Here is a 22,457-nt window from a genome sequence, read left to right as displayed (position 1 = left end):
TCTCAGGGCCTTTGGATGAATCGGACGGTTCCCGTCCACCGAACATTTTCAGGGAGAAGAAAAAATAACACGATGGTCAGGGCCCTCGAATGGCAGTAGAGAAGAGAGGGCAGGTTATTTCACTATTTCAGTGCCTAAATAGAAAACTTGCTTAATGATAGGGGTGTTATATGCAAAAATTTCCGTATTAGAAAAAAAAAGAAGCACGGGAGACCGGCAGAGAATTCTCTCTCTCTCTCTCTCTCGCTCGCATATCCCTCTCTCCTCTCGGTTTCGCCCTCTCTTTCTCTAAAAATTAGTTTCTCTCTCCTCTCTTCGATTCCTGATCGACAATAGATTGGAGCGATTTGAAAAAGGGAAGAGATCTCGATCTCACTCTCTCGTATCGTTTCTTGTTCTGTTACGATCGGGCGAGGATTCGATAGATTTTCGGGGGTTTGAGATCGGGGGCGACGAATTCTGTTACTACGTCCGGGTTGGAATCGAAGAGCTAGGGTTTTTATATATATGGCGGCCGTATCGAGCCGGGGGAATGCTACCCTCGCCGGCGCCTCTGGTTAGTAACTTCCTCGCCGCCGCTGTGTTCTCCTCTTCCTCCGATCTCCGCCGCCGCAGCTGCTAGAGATGGAAGTAGAGTCGACGATGGAGGCCGAGCCCGGCTTCGATCCGGTCATCGCGAACCACCAGGACTCGTCCGAGGAGACCTCTCCGTCGACCTCGCCGCCTTCGACGCCCCCGATGCCGGGGACACCGCAGCCGCAGACGGCGGCTGCTACTGCTGGGCCTAGGCCGGCGCCGGCATACTCAGTGGTGAACGCGATCATAGAGAAGAAGGAGGACGGGCCGGGATGCCGATGCGGGCATACGCTGACCGCAGTGGCAGCCGTTGGGGAGGAGGGAACGCCGGGGTATGTGGGGCCGCGGCTTATTCTCTTTGGTGGTGCGACGGCGCTCGAGGGCAATTCGGCCGCCCCGCCTTCTTCTGCCGGGAGCGCAGGCATCCGTATGTCCTCGATCCCTTATCTGAGTGTCGATTTACTTACCTCTGAGAGCTGTGTTACCTGATCCCAATTTCAATAGGATTATACTTTTTTGAAACCCTAATTTGGTGAGTGAAGAGGTATCAAATTACTGGAAACGTTTGGTTTCTGGATACCATTTTTTAGGATGGATGGCCTTCTTACTCTGGCCGGATTTTGGGTTTAAGTTGAAGCTAGATGAGTGGAAAGAGGGAACCGCAAGGCTGTGCCATAGAAATTGCTAGTTTATGTTTGAGGATACCATGGTTGCTAACCGCTGAGGTCCCAATATTGGAAAGTGTATTGTTTCTATCTGTTATCTTCATCTCTATTGCAGGTCTTGCGGGTGCAACAGCTGATGTCCACTGCTATGATGTTCTGTCAAACAAATGGACAAGGTAAGATCGTCGATGAAAATTTTGAATTGGTGCATGTTAGGTGATCCTCGTTGAACAACATTTAACTTTGTTTGCAATGATGTTATTTTTATGTATTATCTTGATGTCTATTTAACTAGAGCTCCATCTGTGTAGGTTAACTCCTCTTGGGGAACCACCATCACCAAGGGCTGCGCATGTTGCAACTGCTGTTGGTACCATGGTGGTCATTCAGGTACTCCAAGGAAAAATAGATTTTTCTTACAAGCTAGTATCTGTAATTTTCTTGGTTCGTTGCCTAATATTCTTGATAAAAAAAACACCAAAAGAGTTCGCAGAAAGGAAATATCTGATTTTGTCCTTTTCTTTTATTTCTATCTAGGGTGGAATAGGCCCTGCTGGTTTATCTGCAGAGGATCTTCATGTCCTGGACCTAACACAACAGCGACCACGGTGGCATAGGTGGTGTCCTAGACCATGATATCAATTAGTTACTGCAATACATTTGCATATATATATATATATACACACACACACATATATTAGTACTGATAATTCATATGCTTGAGCGCAGGGTCGTGGTACAAGGTCCTGGTCCTGGACCACGATACGGACATGTGATGGCTTTGGTAGGGCAAAGGTTTCTCTTGGCAATTGGTGGGAATGATGGTATGCAATTGTCATTAAAAGATATTAGTCTGTCTACAAGTGTATCCAGCAAACATTTTCTACTGTTTCAGCATTTCCTGTTTGGCAAAATGAGTTCGTGGCATTAAGACTACGTCATTGTCTTCAGGGAAGCGACCTTTGGCTGATGTTTGGGCCTTGGATACTGCTGCTAAGCCTTATGAGTGGAGAAAGCTGGAACCAGAAGGCGACGGTCCACCTCCATGCATGTATGTATATTCTTCAGAGTGAAGTATTTGCTTCAGTAACATAATCATTATATTACATCATGTTTCCATGAGTATTATTTGACACTTAATTCTATTGTACTCAACAGTTGGTTGTTGAGAATTCCAAGTTCTGAGGTATTGGCATAGCCTTTCATTTTGATTTACTTATGAAGTTATGAATTTATGATTAGCCTTATCCGTGCTGTAGATAGTAAAACTGTAAACTGAAAGAATCAGAATAACATATGACACTTTTATTTGGTTTTCAGTAACTCGAGTGATTATTATCCCTAATGTTGAACGTTATAGAATATTCATTTCATCATGGCACACCAGTTCTTAAATGGTTATTATGAAATTACAGTTAGTAATTAAGTTGACGGTAGACAACATGAATCTTTATTTAGTAATGCTTGCTTATATTGCCTATTCAATGTAAAGTTACTGGCCTCCATCATGCACTTTGGGAGCACTGAGTCACTTGGTCTTAGTGCAATGTTGATCATGAGGAAGATTTTATTAAGGCTTTCTTTTGTTTTTGAATAAATCAATGATACTTGGTCTTTGTTGGAGCTCAAAATTTGCTCAGTATCCCTTCCCTCGAACTCATTGGTATCATTGTTCAGGTATGCAACTGCAAGTGCACGTTCTGATGGTCTTCTTTTGCTTTGCGGAGGGAGGGATGCTAATAGTGTGGTAAGTTAAATAGGCTTCTATAAAAGAATGAATATATTTAGATGCTGTTTACCATTTGCTCATAAATGTTTGATATTGTTCATGCTAGTGCTACTTGCAGCAGATGAGAGAATTTGAGATATTGTAATATGGATAAGATTAGTTTCATGTTACATTACCAATTTACCATCTTTATATTTCCTCAGGATAAAGCTCCTATAAAGTATAAACAATGGATAGTCTTGCTGAACTTTCATTGAATATCTTATACACAATTACACATTCTATTTTTATGTTGGTAACCTATTTCACTGCATTAAACGGTTTGGCATGTGACAACTTTTGATATCCTTTTGCTTTAATTTCTTTGTATGATTCTATAGAGGTTATAGATTGCATGTATGTCCCTTTTGTTTTGTTTCTTGTGGTGAGGAAAAATTTTGAAACTAGGTTTTTGAATTTCTGAAGCAACACACTTAAGGAATTAAGGATCTATAATACATACGAGTTGTTTGAGCTTTGTAGTGCAAAAAGTTCTGTCATTTTGCTTGATTTTGAGCTTCAATATTTGTTGGAGCAAGTTGCTGCTTTAGCTTGGCGGAGACTATCAAGTTAGTTGTAGAGAAAGTATAAACTACTGATTAGGGTATCAATATCCATGTTGGATATCTCTTGAATAATTTTTTATCAACAGGTTATGAAAGTTAACTTTTCACTATTCTAATGTGTTAGGAAACTTAAAATGATTAATTGATATCCAATGGAGCTGTAGAATGCACCATTATGAAGGAGTGATTTCATTCAAGTGGAATATTTTGGGTTAAAATATTTTAGCGCCCATAACCCCCAGAAATAGGCCCAAAATCGGAGTATTTCCTATAGTTTGAGCACAATGTTAAGGTGCAAACCAATATGAAAACTTAAACGAGCATTTTCAGAAACGTGAAATGGCTATTAATGCTTGTACCTTATCTGTGATCAACAAAAGAGAAGAGTTGATGGCTTAAATGAAACACAATACTGAGTATGGTTAAGGATTTCCATCTGTTTGAGCACAATGCTAAGATTATTTTTATTTTGTGCAATAGAAAAGGCAACTTTAGAATTTTATAATTTATTTTGGCAGGCAATGAGCCCCACCAGGTGCCTCCTGACAAGTATTGCTAATTGTCTATTAACTTTGGATAGAGGGATAGGAAAACTTTTACTGATGTGAGAGATTAGTGAGGAAAGAAATGATATCACTTGATATAATTTTGACCTTCACCTTTGAATTTAGTAGAGATGAATGAAGAAAAGCAAGCAACTTGGTGTTCTAATGGTTTAACCTTTTTCAACTTCTAGGATGCTTGACTAAGCTATTCAATCATTAGACATACATGTTGGCTCTAAACAATACCGAAAACAATTCTAAAAGTAAAGGAATTGGAAAACAAATTTTGGGCGGTGGGGAGATAGAGGGGGATGGTGGTTATTAAGCCAAATTGCCAGTTTTTTTAATATGGTAGACCTATAAGGTTTTGATTATGTAGCTTATCATGCTAATTTATTTCATGTCAAGCATAATTACTGCTTATATGTTCTTTGTTGTTTTTCGTGAGAAGCCCCTGTCGAGTGCATATGGCCTTGCAAAACATAGGGATGGGCGTTGGGAATGGGCCATGGCTCCTGGTGTTTCTCCATCTCCTAGATACCAGCATGCAGCTGTAAGTCAACTCTACTTTGAATCATCCTTTTTATATTTTTACTTGTTCTTCTCATCTATCATTTTTATGCTACTTCATATCAAATGTCAGTTATTTTTATGTTGCTTCTTATTGAAGTCAATTTTTTTAAAGGTTTTTGTCAATGCACGGCTTCATGTATCTGGAGGGGCTCTTGGAGGTGGGCGCATGGTAGAAGACTCTTCAAGCATTGCAGGTAGTTCCTGTTTCTTGAGTTTGCAGCAATTGAGTAGTTGTTAGATAGTAAAATCTTGTTAATCTTTAATAACTTGATTTTGAAGCCTTCAAGATATTCTTCCTTTTTTTCATTTTATATTTTTATTTCTTCATCCATGCTATATTTCTTCATCCACACCTTTTTTGGTACTAATTTTCCATTTGCATTTTTGCATGAAATGGGGGCCATGATGTTTGCTTTCCAAGTGTTTATGCTTATGACTTGTGTTTGACTTACATCATCTCTTGCTTTAACCTTTCCCTGACTTGTAATGCTGCTTTTATGGGCTGTCCTGTCTATAGAGGGTGAGTAGCATTGTTAATCAGCGGTTTGGGTTGATATGGTGATTCACTCTTGATCTTTTAGACTTATTTTAACTTCGGATTCTTTTGCTTCTTGATTTTCTTCAAGGCAGTGAGGTGCAGATTTTGTTGTGCCAGGCATGTTAGAGTGGATAATGCATTTGTTCTCATCAGTTTTTTTCAGTCTGTGAGGAACAGAAAAACCATTAAGTACCATTGAAAGTTTGTGGATTTATTCTGTGAGTATTATTTTCCTAGTAAATACCATTGAAAGTTCAATTCTACTAGTTTATAAATGCCGAATATCCTTGTCTCTTCAAAGTTGGGCCATCCCTTCTCATCATTCTGAGGGTGGTAGTGCATTTATGAAATTTGGTGGTTATATAATATTTCTCTATGATTATGGATATCAATGCTGTAAGGGATGGCCTCAGTTTTATCAAGAGACACTGGAGTTAATCTTGCATGTAGTGATGTAAGGATGTAGAAGCAAGAGAAAAGTTGTTTTATGTTACCATTCATTGGCCTCCATCTTAGAAAATAAATAATGAGATATAATTTTTTTGAGCATATTTATTAGAACTGGACCGGGTGTTAAAGCTTGGGCCATTGGGTTATCGGTGTAAGTTGTGGGTCACCTCGTTAAACTAATAGTTTATTTTGTAATATTTAAATGTTATATTTATAGTTCTAAATAATTCTACAAATGCAAAAGAAATCTATAAAAGTTACAATTGTATATGTTCTATTATTTAGCCATTTTCAACTAATATTTAGGTTTAAGTATATCAAATCATATGACTTAAAAAAAATCATATCTTAAGTACACTTTTAGCTCTCCAAAAATATAATTACTTTAAATTTTAGGACTAAATTACCTTTGGGGTAAATAATAAAATAATTGAACATCAAGGACAACTAGATAATTTCGAACAAAAGAGAAACTTGTCAGTTTATAGAAACTCATCTGAGTTGCACACAGTTAGGGGTGTCAAATAAATGAGTGGCTCAGTTCGGTTCAGCTCAAATTGAGCTGAGCCTGAGCTTATTTTGAGGCTCAATTTGAATTCGAGTCGAGCTCGAGTCAAAGCTGGCTCGTTTAGGCTCAACTCAATAGACTATATGGCCTCGAGATCCTAGATTAGATAACTAATCTATGGCCCATTTGCAGCCCATTTATGAACAATACCAACCCCTAAGAATACTTGAAGACCTTTGCTTTAATTGCTATACACGCAATGTATAACCCAGCTGCCAAAATCTGATCTTATCACTTGTCAAGGAGACAAGACACCTCGCAAATCAAGGGGTTATAAATGGAGAGGGCCAAGTGGTGAAGCTATCATGTCAACAGATTTTTTTTTTCAATCTATCCCCCTCTCTCGGACGAAATTATTTAGGACTCAAATGATTTTGTTTTATTATTAGCTTTATCTAGCTAGAAATTACTTTCAATTGTCATAATTGATAATTATGGTACTAATTCTATACTATTTCAAGCCCAATTCTGTACTAATTTTTTTTGGAATATTTAGATAACAAGTGAACAGCATTCAACTCATTTTCTTTATTCAAATCTATTTTGTAGAAGTCTCCATACATATAATCTCACCCAGGGGTCTAATTGCAAAAGGACAAGATGAGAACAAAGGGTGTTCTCGTCGTCTCCTCGTTCGTAAGGACCGCTACAGTATCCCACGCCGCCTTCTCCGATCTTGTCCATTGACCTCATCCACCTCCTTTTGGAATGTTTAGATAAAAAGTGAATGGCATTCAACTTGTTTTCTTTATTCATATCCATTTTTTTCTAGAAGTCTCCATACATATAATCTCACCCGAAGGTCTAATTTCAAAAGGACAAGAAGATGAGAAGAGAAAGGGTGTTCTCGTCATCTCTTCATTCATAAGGACCGCAACAGTATCCCACGCCATCTCCTCTTCTCTTTGTCGGCTTCCTCCTCCTCCTTTGGCAAGCCGTCATCACCGCCTCCTCCATTGGCCTACTCCTCTTTCAACAAGCTGTGGTCGCCACATCCTCGAATTAGGCTCAGACTCAGACTCGGGCTTGGGCTTAGGCTTGGCTCTAAGTGAGCTGAGCCGAGTCTAAATATCAAACTAGGCTAAAAATTAATTTTGAACCGAGCCTGAGCTAGAGCCGGCTCGCTTAGGCTTGGCTTGTTTACACCCCTACACAGTTCACTGCTTGAACAATCGGGTTAGTGGGTACTTATTAGGTTAATTGCTTCTTTGGTCCTATAACAAAAGCTATTTGATATGGTGGTCGATTCATTGGTTCAACCACCTGATCCGTCCAATTCTGATAACTATGTTTTTGAGGAACATAATGGCCTTTATTTGTGTAGATTAAAATTTGAGCTTGACTTAGATCCTCAGAAGAGCTCTAGACCTTTTGGTATAATTTGATACTATCATTGTAACATTTGAGTGGCCCTTTTTACGCTGCATGATTTTTATCAAAATTGTGACTCCTAAGTTAGTGGATAGGAAGGACAAATTTTTTTTATAGTTTCATTGTGTGCTTAATTGTTAGAGATGATTGACGTATTCTTGATTATGGTGATGTAACAAGAATTCTTATGTTTGTCATGTATTCTTTGTTTTCAAATCTTTTTAGCCTCTTCTCACTTTCATACAGAGTGCCCTCCCTCTATTCATTAATGAGTTTGCCAATCATGAGAGGTCACTCCCATAGGTAGAATGATTTCTACCAATGTTTACTCCATTTTCTACTATATGGAAACACTATTTTAATTCTTAATAAGTTTGAAGTTGACGTGTCTATTACTTGTAGATCTTATGCACCAATATTGCTCTCTGCCTTTTACTCATTGATCGCACGCTGCCCCTATCATGAGTGATATAACAAATTGGCATAGAATTGCTGCTCAAGGGCTGTGAAGTTATCCTAAAGTTGGTCCTTACCAAGTGAAACATGGATGGTGTTCTAAAATGATACCAGAAATTCTCCTTAGATTAGAAACTAATTAGCTATATTCTTTTTGTAGTATATGTTGAGGTTACCAGATTTGTAAATACTTGCCTTTTAAGTTGAACTTATTAGTTTTACCCAAGGTTCGAAAAATTGGGATCAGGATAGGGATCAATCTTCCAAAAAAACGATACGTATCAGTCGGATTGGCCGTATCAATCGCTTGGATTGGATTGGACTTTTTAATTACGTAAAATCCTAAATGTATTTAAAAATATAGGAAAACTTCTAAAAAGAAGAAGAGATTAGAAAGAAAGTGAGTAAAAGAAAACCAAACAAAAGAAATAAAAACCATGGTGCAGTAAAGAAGAAGAAAAGAAAAGAAAAAGGGAGATAATGAAAGAAATGAAAAAAACTAAAAGAGAAAGAAATAAATTTATTAAAAAATTGTATACTAGAATTTGTCGGAGTTCGCAGGAGTTAGATCTGTATCGTTAGAGTTCGTCGGAGCTAGATCTCTCCGTAAAAGAAATAATTTGGTTATATGGTAATGAGAGAAATAGAGAAAGAAAGAGAGAAAGTGAGAAAGAGAGTTAGATGAAAGAGTGAGAGAGAGAGGGAGTTCATATCGGACTTGGATCAGGATCGGCCGATCTGGCAAACCATAGTTTTACCACACTATGAGGTAAAACGAGCTTAAGCTTTTTTCTTATCTAGGTTGATATCCATGAAATCTATAAAAAAGAAACCTAATTGGTTCATCTAGGCCGTCAATATCTGCTAGATCACATGGAAATTGGAGGGTTTGATATTTTTGTAAGTGGGTGTGAATTGGTGTGTGGGGGGGAGAGTCATATAATAATTTATAGCTACCATTTGCATGTGTCAAGGAGTTGCGGTAGGAGAAAAACTAGCTCATTCTTTGAGCCAATTCTTATATAGTCCACATGATAATCTGGAACATGTGAAACTGATTGGTTTTTTAATTACTTTTTTTCATGTGCTGAAGTGGTAGTGGGTACTAGATCCAACGAAAGCTTAAAAGAGTAAAGGAAAAGCAAATGTCAATTTTGTTCTTTTAATGCTTCCTTTGTTTTTCTTACTTTTCCATTAGCCTTTTGGATGATGACTTTCTTGAAGATCTTACAAATATTTTGTTTTTCTTTTGTTTAGTGCTTGATACTGCTGCAGGAGTCTGGTGTGATACAAAGGCTGTGGTCACAAGTCCCAGAACAGGGAGATATAGCGCTGATGCAGCAGGTGGAGATGCTTCAGTTGAGCTAACACGACGTTGTAGGCATGCAGCTGCTGCAGTTGGCGATTTAATATTCATCTATGGAGGCTTACGTGGCGGTAAGAATATTTGCTCTTTCTTGTTGAAGTAGTGTAGTTCTTAACAAATTTTAGTCAGAGGGTGCAAATCCAGAAATATTATTATTTGCTGTAAATTGAAAGGCTGTAACATAGTAAGAGTTTCTTGTCAAATAAAAATGTAACCTAGTTGAATAGAACATTATTGCAATCTCGCAATATAATTAGCTACGAGGACTGGAATTAAATGACTTCTCAATAGGTATCATTCATGTTGCTCTTTTTTTTTCTTGATGTCTCTTTCATATCAAAATCTGCACCTCCAACTCCAAATGAGCTACTAGAAAATGTGCTTGTCCAAATTTTTGTAAAGAAATTTATTAAGCATCGAATTTTTTATTCTCCACTCGGCCATATCAACAACCTTTATATTTTCATAATATGTTCTCTGCTCACTTTTGGACAACCCTTAATTTCATACCCACTAATTTTTGACAAATAAGTTTTTACTCTATAATATAATTCTTTGTAGATTTATTGACAATAGTTGCATCTAAAATTATGATTGTCTTCACCTTCTCCTATTTTCTCCATCTTAGTAACATACTTCCACATAGGAGCATTATCATCTAATGTCATAGAAGATGCAATATTTTGGCTAGGCTCTGCATTTTCAAATTTTAATATTCATTTTTTTTTCAACCGCAATAAAACTAAATTAGTAGAGAAATATCTTTTAGTGGTATTTCCTTCAATTAGAAGATTAATAGAGTTTTTATATCACAGTATCAAAGATCACAACATTAGACTAATCATTAAAGCAATATATATTAGTAGCATTTACACTATTCAAACATACAATATATTTTGTCAAAAAAAGAACATCATGGTATCACATTATCACACTAATTAGAATTAATATAAACAACAAAAAAAAAATTTAATTTAGCCTATCAATATCAAAAAAAGAAGTAAAAAATGAAAGCTTTGAAGGAGAGTGGAGAGGTGGAGAGGAATCACCTATCACTATGTCAAGAAAATTGGCCAGTGAGGAAGAATAACATTCTAAAAATTCCAGCAGGATATTTGATTCATTAGCACTTTTCAACTAACACTTGCCATATGTTTGAACAAAGTCGTGTCAAAGATTTGGTTGGAGTAGAGCGTATCAGTTTAAGCTTTATCTGAAAGGAAAAAAAAGTTGCTTGCAGAGAGAGAGAGGTGTCAAAGAAGCTGCTTGCACGGGGGATACGGATAATTTTCGGAGGGAGAGAGAACCTCACCGTGCTCAGCCGTCGGAGTTAATCCGACCCATTTTCACCCCTATCAGCCGCTCATCATGCTCAGCCCCTTGTGACCCTCAACTTGCTCAGCCATTCATTGCACTCAATGTTGCCGCACTGCCTTCTCCTGCTCGAGGGTTTTAGGTGAGGTGAGGGTATTAGGTCTGAGGTGTGAGGGTTTTAGGGCTAAGAGGTGTAGGTTTTTTAATCAGGGATGAAAACTCGAAGATAATTAGTTTTGGGAAAGATTGTTATGCAAGTGGGAAAGATATTTGCATATTCCTTTGGTTACATGTTACAATGTTAGACATCTTTTAGCAAAGTCAACTTTGATCACCAACTTACATTACATGATTAACAAAATTTATTTATTGTCACTTCTACAAGTCTCTCTGTTGTGCTGATTTCATTTGATATTCTAGATCTTATTTTGTATTAACTTTTATATAATTCTCCCAGCATATCATTTTGGTTCAAGTCATACCTTGCCCACTTGTTTAGCAATTCATTGGCGCACCAATAAATTCTTGCTAGTTTCAGTTTCTGAAAGTGATCCAATGTATTTGGACAGAGGCATAAAATGTCCTTTAGCTAATGTTTCTGCCAACTAAATAACTAGCAAGCAAGAGGAGTCCAATGGTTGATTTTGGTTGATGTTGTAACATTGAGCCATTGGGGAAGATTTATATTAACTGAAATAGTACTGAAGAGAAAGACATGTCCCTTCTATGCATTTCATTTCTTCATTATTCACACATGTAAATTTTCATGTAAATGTTTTGAAGATGTAGTTTTCTTCTTAGAGACTAGTGCTGTGTGTGAGTGCTTTGGAATGTTGCATCTTATGTGTTACAGGTTGGGTGCACATAACCACAAATTGGTTTGCATTTGTAGCTGCATCCAGTATAAAAGAAGTGGCAATATTCATTCATAGTTTTCCAGTTCAAGTAATGGCCATTGTTAGAGTCTGCCTGTGTCTGCTACTCTGCTTGTAGGTTTGATTGTCAATCACAATGTGATCCTTGTTGCAGGTGTTCTTCTTGACGACCTTCTTGTTGCTGAAGATTTGGCTGCTGCTGAAACGACAAGTGCGGCTTCCCATGCTGCTGCAGCAGCTGCAGCTGCAAATGGACAAGTAGGAAGATCACCTGGAAGATACACATATGCTGATGAAAGAACAAGGGAAGCTGTTCCAGAAGCAGTCCCTCATGGTGCTGTTGTTCTAGGAACTCCTGTCGCTCCTCCTGTTAATGGGGATATGTATACTGATATAAGCCCTGAAAATGCTATGCTTCAAGGACCTAGGTAGCCTACCTGGAGGATACAAGTACCTGATTATTTTAAATCTTTGTTTATTCTGACAATTCATCTTGTTTTCATTCGAGTTCTTATCTCATGTAGGATATCAGTTACTTTGTTTATCAAAAGTATTTCTTAGGACTGATCTTGGTGCAGGAGATTAAGTAAAGGTGTAGAGTATTTGGTTGAAGCATCAGCAGCAGAAGCTGAAGCTATAAGTGCTGCTTTAGCTGCTGCTAAGGCCCGACAAATTAATGGTGATGCAGAGCAATCGCCTGAGAGGGATCGAGGCCTAGAGGCAACACCAAGTGGGAAGCAAATACCCAGCCTGATTAAAGTGACAGATCCTTCTCCTCTTCAAAATAATGTCACACCACCCGGTGTTCGGCTACACCACAGAGCGGTCAGTTGAACAGTGTCATCTGTTTTCAGATTTCAAATTCCCCTTTTTTCTATGATTAGCCCTTCTGGTGAATCAACGTATTTGATCACATTATTTCATACCATCTAAGAAGATATATGCTAATTTCAAGTTATTTCATTACATCCCAGTTTAAAAGCTTTGAACAGCCTTCGACCTGTCTTCTTTGTTGGACCTTGGGTAACACTCCTTATCATGCAGGTCGTGGTGGCTGCGGAGACTGGGGGTGCTCTTGGTGGTATGGTCAGACAACTTTCAATTGATCAGTTTGAAAATGAAGGAAGAAGGGTCAGCTATGGCACTCCTGAGAGTGCTACAGCAGCGAGGAAGTTGTTAGACCGGCAAATGTCTATCAATAGTGTGCCTAAAAAGGTAATTCTATTGTTAAAATAAGAAAAAAAAATCCTCTACCAATCAGTTGTGTCCTTTGTTTTTCTAATAAGAGGCAAGGTATTCCACTTTAGTTCAGAATCCACTTGGATATATATCCAAAAGAGTTATTTTCTTTTTCTCCTTGCAATTGTGGACTATGGAAACAAGGGTTTTCTTGCTGTTGGCATTGTGCTTGTTGACTGTACATGCTGTGCCGACAACAAAAAAGGGAGAAAACAAATGATTAGATGGAGTGAGGTATGCCCTCGTCATTACCTTAGAGAAAAAGACGAGATAATTGTTTCTAAGAAGAGATTGTGGCGGATCTGACTTAAACAATGCGGATCCATCATTATGCAATGTGGATCCATCATTTATACTATGCGGATTCATTACTTAAGTGTTTGGATCGTGAGTTATTCTTTGATCTGATTAGAGAGATCATCTTCTCTGACAATCCACTTGGTGAAATGTCTGCGAAGGGCGCAGCAATTTTCTTCCATATCCTCCGACAGCAGCCCTAGCCTCCTTATGGTATTTCGCAGCCTTAGATAGCCTTCACTAGCTGTCGGAAGATGTTATCTCACCTTTTGGGAGGTGTCGGCAAACCCCCTCCCCCCTCCAAACCCACCCTGTGCAATGTGACACAGTAATCCTTGTATGGAAAATACTCTCTTTTTTTTCACTCCAAGCTTAAAACCTGACATGCAACCTAGTTGAATCAAGAGAAATAAAGATGAAGATATGATGCTGATTTATGTATATATCTGAATTATGACTATTCTGAGGTGTGATTTCTTATTTTCAGAATGCTTAGAATCCATATGATGATAGTCTTTTTTATTTTATTTACTTGATGCTAATCCAGGTTATGGCACATCTTCTAAAACCCCGTGGTTGGAAGCCCCCTGTGCGCAGGCAGTTCTTTTTAGATTGCAATGAGATTGCAGATCTTTGTGATAGTGCTGAGAGAATATTTTCAAGTGAGCCAAGTGTTTTGCAAATTAAAGCCCCTGTTAAGATATTTGGTGATCTACACGGTCAGTTTGGGGATCTCATGCGGTTGTTCGACGAGTACGGTGCTCCTTCAACAGCAGGAGACATAGCGTAAGTTTAGTTGTAGCTTTCTCTAGTCAAAAATGCACTTTTAATGTTGGTATATCTTTGATCTTAGGTAGCACAAATTCTTTCATTATTTTGTAATGTTAGAATTTTGATAATTGGATTGTTTCTTCTCTCTTCAGTCTTTTGGAACTATTCTGTGTATCTTATCTCTAATATTTTCTGTAGAGGTTAGTAGTATGCTGATAATGTCACTTGCATTAATCTTAATAGTTAGGCAATTGGTTTGCCTTCTTTTTAATGTAACTTAAAGTAATATGTTTTTGGATGAATGTCTTAAGCTTTTTCTCTGTTCTGTATCTTCAGTTATATTGATTATCTCTTCTTGGGAGATTATGTTGATCGTGGTCAGCATAGTTTGGAAACTATTACACTTCTCCTTGCATTGAAGGTACCACTTTGGGCATCGGTTATATTATTATTTTAATATTTGCAATTTGGACATTGAAGAGTGGTTGTAGCTAACCAATCAAAGTTATCATCTTTTTACCATATGTAGGTTGAATATCCTCATAATGTTCATTTAATTCGTGGAAACCATGAGGCGGCAGATATCAATGCTTTGTTTGGCTTCCGCATTGAATGCATTGAGCGAATGGTAATTGTATCTTTTTATCCTGCTCGTTATATGTGAATGCCAGTATTCCACAAATAATTGAGTTCTTTTGGAATAGGGAGAGCGAGATGGAATCTGGGCTTGGCACAGAATAAACAAACTATTTAATTGGCTTCCTTTGGCTGCATTAATAGAAAAGAAAATAATCTGCATGCATGGTGGCATCGGTAGATCGATAAATCATATAGAGCAGATCGAGAACCTTCAAAGACCAATTTCAATGGAAGCAGGCTCAGTTGTTCTGATGGATCTACTATGGTCAATATTATGATATTTCTGTATTACTGGTGATTCAGCACTTCTTTTATATTTTTGTGATATCATGCCTTCTTAATTTTTTTGATGTTTGTAGGTCTGATCCAACAGAAAATGATAGTGTGGAAGGTTTAAGACCAAATGCTAGGGGTCCGGGTCTAGTTACGTTTGGGGTAGGTGCTTTTGTTCATTGACATGCCTTTTGTTTTCTTATTGTTATATTTCTGATTCCGTGTTCTTCATTCTATTTCTTGTTGCTGCAGCCTGATCGCGTTATGGAGTTCTGTAATAATAATGATCTACAGTTGATAGTACGAGCGCATGAGTGTGTAATGGATGGTTTTGAGCGTTTTGCTCAAGGTCACTTGATCACTCTTTTCTCTGCAACTAATTATTGTGGTAGGTACCTGAAATGTTGTGATGTTCTTGGGTGCTCATCCAATCTTTTAGCTTGGTATTCCTCTAACTTTCTCTATATCTTGTATGTAGGTACTGCAAATAATGCAGGGGCCATACTAGTTTTGGGAAGAGACCTTGTGGTCGTCCCAAAACTCATTCACCCTTTGCCCCCTGCTATTAATTCTCCTGAGGCCTCTCCTGAGCGCCATATTGAGGACACATGGATGCAGGTGAAGCAATTCTCTACTAAAAGAAGTTTTAACGTTGATGCTTTTTATGGTGAGCAGATAACTGTTCTGGTGCTGACCTTGTCGTTTTATATATGCAATGTCAGGAGCTTAATGCCAATAGACCCCCAACTCCAACCAGGGGCCGCCCTCAAGCAGTGAACGATCGAGGTTCTCTTGCCTGGATGTAGTAGCCGAATATCAGATGTTCATGCAGTCCTTTCATGCTTGAGGTATCTCATATTGGTCACATTATGAGCCAATCATGGTCATGGGTTGACGGTCCGGAAGTCCGAGATAGCATCTGAATTATTCGGAGAAGAGCAACATACTAGAGGAACTGCTGGTTCAGAGGGATTTGTGAGATTGACTCCTAATGTAACTGTACCTTCCGCTTGGTGTTTACAGAGGCGAGATCTGAACAGCTCCGGAGTTGTCTCCATCCCTGCAAATCTTCACCTGTGTATATTTCAGCTGCTGGCGGATAGGCGAGTGTACCCACTGGAATGATGAATAGGCTTATTGTAGTAAGTATTCTTTGTTATGTTTAGTTTCTTTTGTTTTGATTTCCTTTCGAGAGGACATAATATTGTTGGTGAGGTGTACCGGTTCGGCAGACATGTATTATAGTCATATGTTCCTGCTTGCAGCACATCTGCATTGTAATATCTGTGATGCTGTTATGTATAATGTAAGTTTTGACCGGAGAACAGATTCAAGCTGTCACGAAATGAATGTTGATTTTGAGAGTTGCAATATTTTCCCAGAATTCTCTTTCTCATCAGATTATCTCCCATCTATGGAATTCTTTGAGAACCCTTTTTAGCTTTGGTGTCTGATGACATTGTTGGCTAGGGAGGTCGATAGACCGAAGTATCATTTTCTCCGCCGCCTTGTTAGACCCAAGATTCCTTCTTTCATAAACAAAAGTCATGTAAGCAAGCATGATTGCATGAATGAGTTTTTTTTTATTCCTTTCCTTGAATTGTTATTTTAATATTAATGATTAAATAATATAGTACAAGGGCATTACAAACACAGCCTGTGTAAGTAAAGTTGACTCTGTTTTTGTTTTCACAAATTTATTTGAAGCTCCTTTCTGATTTGATTTTGGGGTGAAATAAAAATTGCCCTCCGTTGGTTTTGTTTAAAATCAGATTACCTCCGAAAATTTTATTTTAATTTTTTCTATCCAGACTTAACAGAGAAAGTGCAGAAGTTTGGAAGGTAGTTTTATTTTAGGCAACTGATAATAATTTGAAATTTACCCTTGATTTCATCGTTTAGATGTTGGTACTTGTATTTACTTATTATAAATTATAATAATACGTTTGGTGATGAAGGCAAAGTAGTAAAATGGTGGAATAATCATAATGGTTTCACAAATGAATACTAAAATCAATACTTCTCAATTCGCATGAACAAAATCATACGTTATATTGACACAAAAAAAAAAAATATAAATAGCACTCAGTGTTATCAATAGCAGCAATGATAACCACAAACAATAACAATAACAGCGATCTATGTGAAAGTCCATCAACACAAACCGATTGGACAAAGCACTATCTGCATCTTCTGATCGATCTATGGATCGTTCCCTCTAATTATTTCTTTGCATTAAGCACAATGGGCAGCACGATGACGAGGATAATAACGAGCAGCAGTATGATAGCAAAGCATGTCCACTTGCGTGAGTTCTTCTGGTGGTGCCTGGCCACCTGCAGCTGCTCTCTCCCCCTCTCTATGAAAGATCTGGCTCTTCCGACCTGGCTCTCAATGTCGTCCAGCTGCTCGCCCTGTGCCGCCACTAGCACCGCCATGTCCATGAAAACTTGCTGCAGCTCCAATAGGCTCCGCTCCAGCTGCTGGACCGCCCCGTGCCGCTCTTGGATCTCTGCCACCACATCCACCACCCTCCCCCGCCCCTGCTCCTCAATTGCCCTTTGTAAGAACCGCTCGCCCTCGCCCGTCGATATTAGGGTCTCCACCGTTGCCTCGTCTGCCTTTTCCCCGGTCACCGTGAAGTATCTGTACCGATTTAACCCAAAAGCTTAAGCTATTAGATAATGAATTAACAATATATATAAAACTGTTACATATTAAGTAATCAATCAACATAAAAAAGCATAAGTTGTTAAGTAATTTACAGTGTTTGATTGCGATTCACATTTCTAGCTTCAAAATGAAGATATTTGATTCATTCTCACCACTATTTGACTCTTAGATTCCTATTATCTTATATTACATTGACTCTATTACCATACTAGAAAACTAATTAACCTACAAAGATTCAAACTATACAGTCGATTGAGAATTCACATTTCATAAGATATCGGGTTATAAAGTTTCTCTAAGAAATTGTCTTCAAAATAAACATCAGTAATATGAGCAACATTCAAAATGTGAGCACTAGACCAAAAATTATACTTTTTTTAACATCGAAATTAAGACTGCATATCCAATTTCACCAGTATTTGACATTTTGATCAAGTTTATGAGAAACAAAAATCAAACGGATTTTTATTAGATAAAATTATGTAGATAAGCAATTGACCCGAAAATCTTGAGCTAAAAGTTACCTCCTTTCCACGGTCTCCCGGTACTCGGCGGCGATCTGCTTGCGAAGCTCGGCGAAGGACTCCATGGAGTCCTTGAGCTTCTTCCTGAGGCCGGCGACGACGGAGGTGCGGGTGCGGTCTGCGGACGATCCGGGCCCGCACCCTGGGAGGGCGCGGTTGGCGGCGTTGGCGCGGTCGAGGGACTCGAGGCGGAGCTTGATCAGCTTCGCCTTCTTGAGGGCGACCGCCACGTCGGCGTCCATCTGGGATCGGAGGGATCGAACGGCGGAGGCATCATGGAGCGTCTTCCCGGACTCGTTCAACTCCCGGAGGCGGAGCTGGATCCGCTCCACCTCCTTCAGCTCGTCCTTCAACCCCTCCACGTCCTCAAAGAACTTATCCAGGCTTGCTCCACCGGCGGGAGGTCCCGCCGAGGTCATCTGTACGCCGCCGCCGGGATCGGAGGCGTCGCGCCGCCACGATCCGGAGAAGAGGTTGTTCATCTCTGCCTCTTTCTCCTCTCCTCTCTGTTGTTTCCTTTTTTATTTTCTTCTAATCTTTTCTCTCTTCTCCTCTAATGTCGACGGAGAAAGGGAGGGGTAGGAGAATTTTAATTGAGGAATTGAGGACGAGATCGGAACGCGGGTGTGAATCGTTGGGTGGGAGAGACGGCTCAAGTAGAAGATATAAGCGATATTCTCACGCGGAATTTTTTCCTCGTAAGAACTAAGAAGCACTCCGTTGACTTGGTTGGGCGGCTTTTTGATCGACACTTTTTATTTTTTTTCCTTCTATATTAGGTTAAAAGTTTGAAGAAATTCTTTTTACCTCCCTCCCTAACTTTTTCTCTTGAGTAATTTTCAAATAACACCCTATCTTTTTGTTATTTTCTGATTAACACCACACCCTATCTTTTTAAGGATTTCGCTGTAATTTTTGAAATATAGGAGTATTAAAAAATTTCTAAGGATATTTTAGTTATTTAATTAGTAGAGTTACTGTTTAAGCTTGCATAGAATAAGGTTTAACCTCCATTGGTAACAGTTTTGAGACTCATAATATTATTTTTAATTAGACTTTAAAAATAAATTTATATTATTAAAAAAAGGTCCTTTTTTTAAATTAAATTTGAGTTCTTTTTGAACATTTTTGATGCTCGAAAGAAGCTAACCACTCTAATATCGTCTGCTATGTTTATATTTATATTATAAAAAATAAACTAAATTATATAAGCGAGTTATGCAGGTTTATCAAATAATTTATATTAGTGCGGTCATTTCTCCACAAAATCAAAATTAAAAAAGACACCCCATATCTTGCCTTTATTAATATTAAGGACTGAAAATACTTTCAACTAGTTTTCACCGGACACAACTACTAGAAATATAGAATACAGAATATGTTTATTACTTTTGGAATAAGAATAAATAAGTAAAATACATTTAATTTGACCTTAAAATTTGAGTCTTTTTCTATGTTTACTTTGAACCAGAAAATTTTAATTAATACTAAAGTCATTTTAAGTCATAAAATAACTTTCCCGTGAGAAAGCTAAAAGTATTTTTCTTAATCACTAAAAATAAAATACGAGGATCAAATAATATATATATATATATATATATATATATATATATATATATATATATATATATATATATATATATATATATATATATATATATATATATATATATATATATATACAGCAAGAGATAATAATAATAATAATAATGATAAGTAGTGTGTTTTTTGATTAATTTCATGAAAAAAAGGCAACGTAAATAACTAATAGAGAATTTCATAAATCACACTTTATACTTTAAGTATTTTATGGTTCACATCACATTTTTAAAGATTTTGTAACTCAACCCCTTTTTTCCTCTATAATATTTATTTAGTATGCTAATATTATTTTAATTAACTGACATTAATTAAATGGTTAAAATATTCTCACTATGTTCGCTGCAACTACTACCTTCTCTCGTCTTTCCCTCTTCTTTCTCCTCGTCTACTTCTTCTCCTAATCCCACGGGAAAAAAATGAGAGAGAATAAGTCGACGGAGAAAACAAGGGTAATTTGAGTAGTTAGGAAAATATTTGTTATATTATAATAAAATATTTATTTGTTGGCACTATTTATGTTAATATATGTTATTAAATAAAAATTATAGAAAAATGGAATGGTCGATTTATAAAATTTTCAAAGACGAGTATAAAACCCAGTAGATAAAATATAAGGCGTGATTTATAAAATAACCTACCAAATATATATAAGGTGTGAAATAGGCTAATCTTATTCGTCTTAAGACAAAATAATTCGGGATGCGTTTGTGGGGGATTCAAGATTCAAGAAAGGCAGGCGTGGGAATATCAATTTTATTTCGAGGTGGGTCCCGCTTTTTTGAGTTCATCGTCTACCCCAGCGCTTTCCTGCCCTTCCACATTCAGCAATAATAATATCCAGTCATTAGAAGAGGATTGCCTGCGGCAACGGATGCAGGAAGTTCCTGCACTCCATGTATTTGGGAAGACCTCTCTAATTTGCCTTCATCAGCAGACAGCAGTTGAAAGCGAATATATATATATATATATATATATTAAAAAAAGGAATATTTACACAATTGCCAGAGAAAACTTCTTAGATGCCATAATTTTATCAGGGATGGTTATATAACCACTTTAGTCTAATGTAAATCATTTAAAATAAGTAATGGTGTAATTTAATATAGAATTAAGTATACATAGTAATTTGAATGGTAAACTTAATTGCTATGCCTAAAATTAAACTATCTACCAACTTTTATTCTCTATGATTTAAACTAATATGAAATTATTAATTTTTCTATCTAAATTGAATAGAGAAAGTATAAATTACTATTAATAATCTTATTGTTCGAGTAAATACAAAATCTTTCGACGATGATTTTAAGATATCAAAAAAATTTAAATTTGAATAATAGGATACTGTGAGTAAGTTTAGTGAAAGGAAAAGAACAATTTTAATATTTTAATATTTATTATGGCGGAAAATTTGTTTTACTTCCTCTATTAATTTTGGATAGAAAAAATTAATAATTTCATATTAGTCTAAATCATAGGGGAGAGGGGCAAAAATGGTTTTAGTTTTAGATAAAAACCAGTGGGGGTAAATGTAATTTAATCCAAAAGGTTTTACAACCATGCTAAAAGATATTCCAATAGACCTTCCTTTAAATCTATCTATAATGACATTTTTAATATAGTAAATAATTATTATATTTTAAAGAATATATAGCAACAATTACAACATTGGGAGAAGAATTCAATGCCACGTAGACCAATGCAGCAAAAGTCTGCAAGTAGGGCTGTAGTCGTTGCCGTCTCTCTCTCTCTCTCTCTCTCTCTCTCTCTCTCTCTCTACATTGACTCAATTCCTTGGATGGGCAGCCTACTGTCCCACATGATGCAATGTGATAAGATTACAGCAACTATAAGTCTATAAGCATCTTAGTATATATAAAAGAATTCTATAAGAAAAGAATTAAAAAGAACTAGAGCTATTGATTCTGGAAACCAAGTTGTGTTTCTTCTAAGATAAATCTGACAGTTGACTCACAGAAGTAAGCAGGACAGATAGATTGTTCTTTGGGGGACAAAAAAGATCTTATAAATTCAACATGGTTCAAAATAATTTGAAGGGAAAATTTGACCAAAATAAAAACCTATATTATCAACTCTTTCTGCTTTCAAGTTTGAATCCTATCTTTAAAGGAATTTGAAATTAAAAATATAGGTATTAGAAAAAAAAAAAAAAAGGGTTGAAACAAAAATTATGTGACCATTAAGAGTAAAACCAGTACACATGAGTTCATTCTGGTCATTGATGAAAGTAACTTAATTTATAATATCACTTCAAATAAAGTTAGAATATTTGTTTTTAGATTCTTTTAGATTAAGGTTAAGTTAGTTAAAATTAACCCAAGGTTAAACAGTTGTTTTCTTTCCCTAAAGAATGGTTTGAACTAGAAAAAATTTACAATGTAGGGTTTTAATCAGACATCATTCTGCGAATTTGAATTGTTTGCAGGTGTTGGTGATTGAATATATAACATATTGGTCCTACCTGGATCCAAAGATAAATTGATAGGTTTGTTACCTTATCCCTTTCCTCTAAATTTGGAATGATTCATACGATTTGTAGTTAAATAAGAAGTTTTGCAACTCTTCAATTAATCTAAGATGACCCTTAATCTAGTTCCAGGCTGTCAAGTGTCAACTCTAGAGAGCACATTGCCACCTCAAACACTTGTAGATAATTTAGATTATCCATTAAATTCGAACACTTTAAACTGCTCAATGTATGAGGCTCTCATCCACCTTTTTAGCTTCCACAGTTCACTTGTGAAATATAAATAGCATTCTTCTACAATAATACTCTTTATTCTGGTGTAG

The 22,457-nt window shown here is 37.0% G+C and overlaps 2 protein-coding genes across 3 annotated transcripts; one reads left to right on the top strand and one right to left on the bottom strand.

Annotated features, from left to right (window-relative positions):
• The first annotated feature begins 189 nt into the window (after nucleotides 1-189).
• Nucleotides 190-16,223, top strand: LOC140758801 (serine/threonine-protein phosphatase BSL2 homolog). Of its 2 annotated transcripts, none has more exons than XM_073095104.1 (21): nucleotides 190-1,003; nucleotides 1,357-1,417; nucleotides 1,553-1,631; nucleotides 1,779-1,858; nucleotides 1,971-2,065; nucleotides 2,193-2,292; nucleotides 2,919-2,988; nucleotides 4,572-4,673; nucleotides 4,806-4,887; nucleotides 9,334-9,513; nucleotides 11,786-12,059; nucleotides 12,213-12,456; nucleotides 12,676-12,846; nucleotides 13,715-13,953; nucleotides 14,275-14,359; nucleotides 14,468-14,566; nucleotides 14,643-14,842; nucleotides 14,937-15,012; nucleotides 15,103-15,238; nucleotides 15,329-15,468; nucleotides 15,573-16,223. In XM_073095104.1, the coding sequence occupies exons 1-21, from the start codon at nucleotides 625-627 to the stop codon at nucleotides 15,654-15,656; spliced, it is 2,976 nt and encodes a 991-aa protein (XP_072951205.1). In that variant the 5' UTR covers nucleotides 190-624; the 3' UTR covers nucleotides 15,657-16,223. The 2 variants fall into 2 exon arrangements, with proteins under 2 accessions (XP_072951205.1, XP_072951204.1); XM_073095103.1 differs by having other exon boundaries at nucleotides 12,210-12,456.
• Nucleotides 16,224-16,817: 594 nt separating this feature from the next.
• LOC140759714 (syntaxin-121) lies at nucleotides 16,818-18,686 on the bottom strand. The gene is made up of 2 exons (XM_073096347.1): nucleotides 18,048-18,686; nucleotides 16,818-17,496 (listed from the first exon to the last, which is right to left on the bottom strand). Exons 1-2 carry the CDS (start codon nucleotides 18,527-18,529, stop codon nucleotides 17,073-17,075), a joined length of 906 nt encoding a protein of 301 aa, XP_072952448.1. The 5' UTR covers nucleotides 18,530-18,686; the 3' UTR covers nucleotides 16,818-17,072.
• Nucleotides 18,687-22,457: the final 3,771 nt, after the last annotated feature.

Source organism: Typha angustifolia, chromosome 4 (genome assembly GCF_048772165.1).
Source record: "Typha angustifolia cultivar Huaian chromosome 4, ASM4877216v1, whole genome shotgun sequence".
Taxonomy (NCBI): Eukaryota; Viridiplantae; Streptophyta; class Magnoliopsida; order Poales; family Typhaceae; genus Typha; species Typha angustifolia.
This window is presented reverse-complemented; position numbering and strand designations above follow the sequence as displayed.

Coding starts and splice junctions, on each gene's coding strand:
- LOC140758801 (XM_073095103.1), top strand. CDS start 625: ATGGAAGTAGAGTCGACGATGGAGGCCGAGCCCGGCTTCGATCCGGTC. Junction 2,066..2,192: donor GGCAATTGGTGGGAATGATG/GTATGCAATTGT, acceptor CATTGTCTTCAG/GGAAGCGACCTTTGGCTGAT. Junction 15,013..15,102: donor CGGGTCTAGTTACGTTTGGG/GTAGGTGCTTTT, acceptor TTGTTGCTGCAG/CCTGATCGCGTTATGGAGTT.
- LOC140759714 (XM_073096347.1), bottom strand. CDS start 18,529: ATGAACAACCTCTTCTCCGGATCGTGGCGGCGCGACGCCTCCGATCCC. Junction 17,497..18,047: donor CGGGAGACCGTGGAAAGGAG/GTAACTTTTAGC, acceptor AAATCGGTACAG/ATACTTCACGGTGACCGGGG.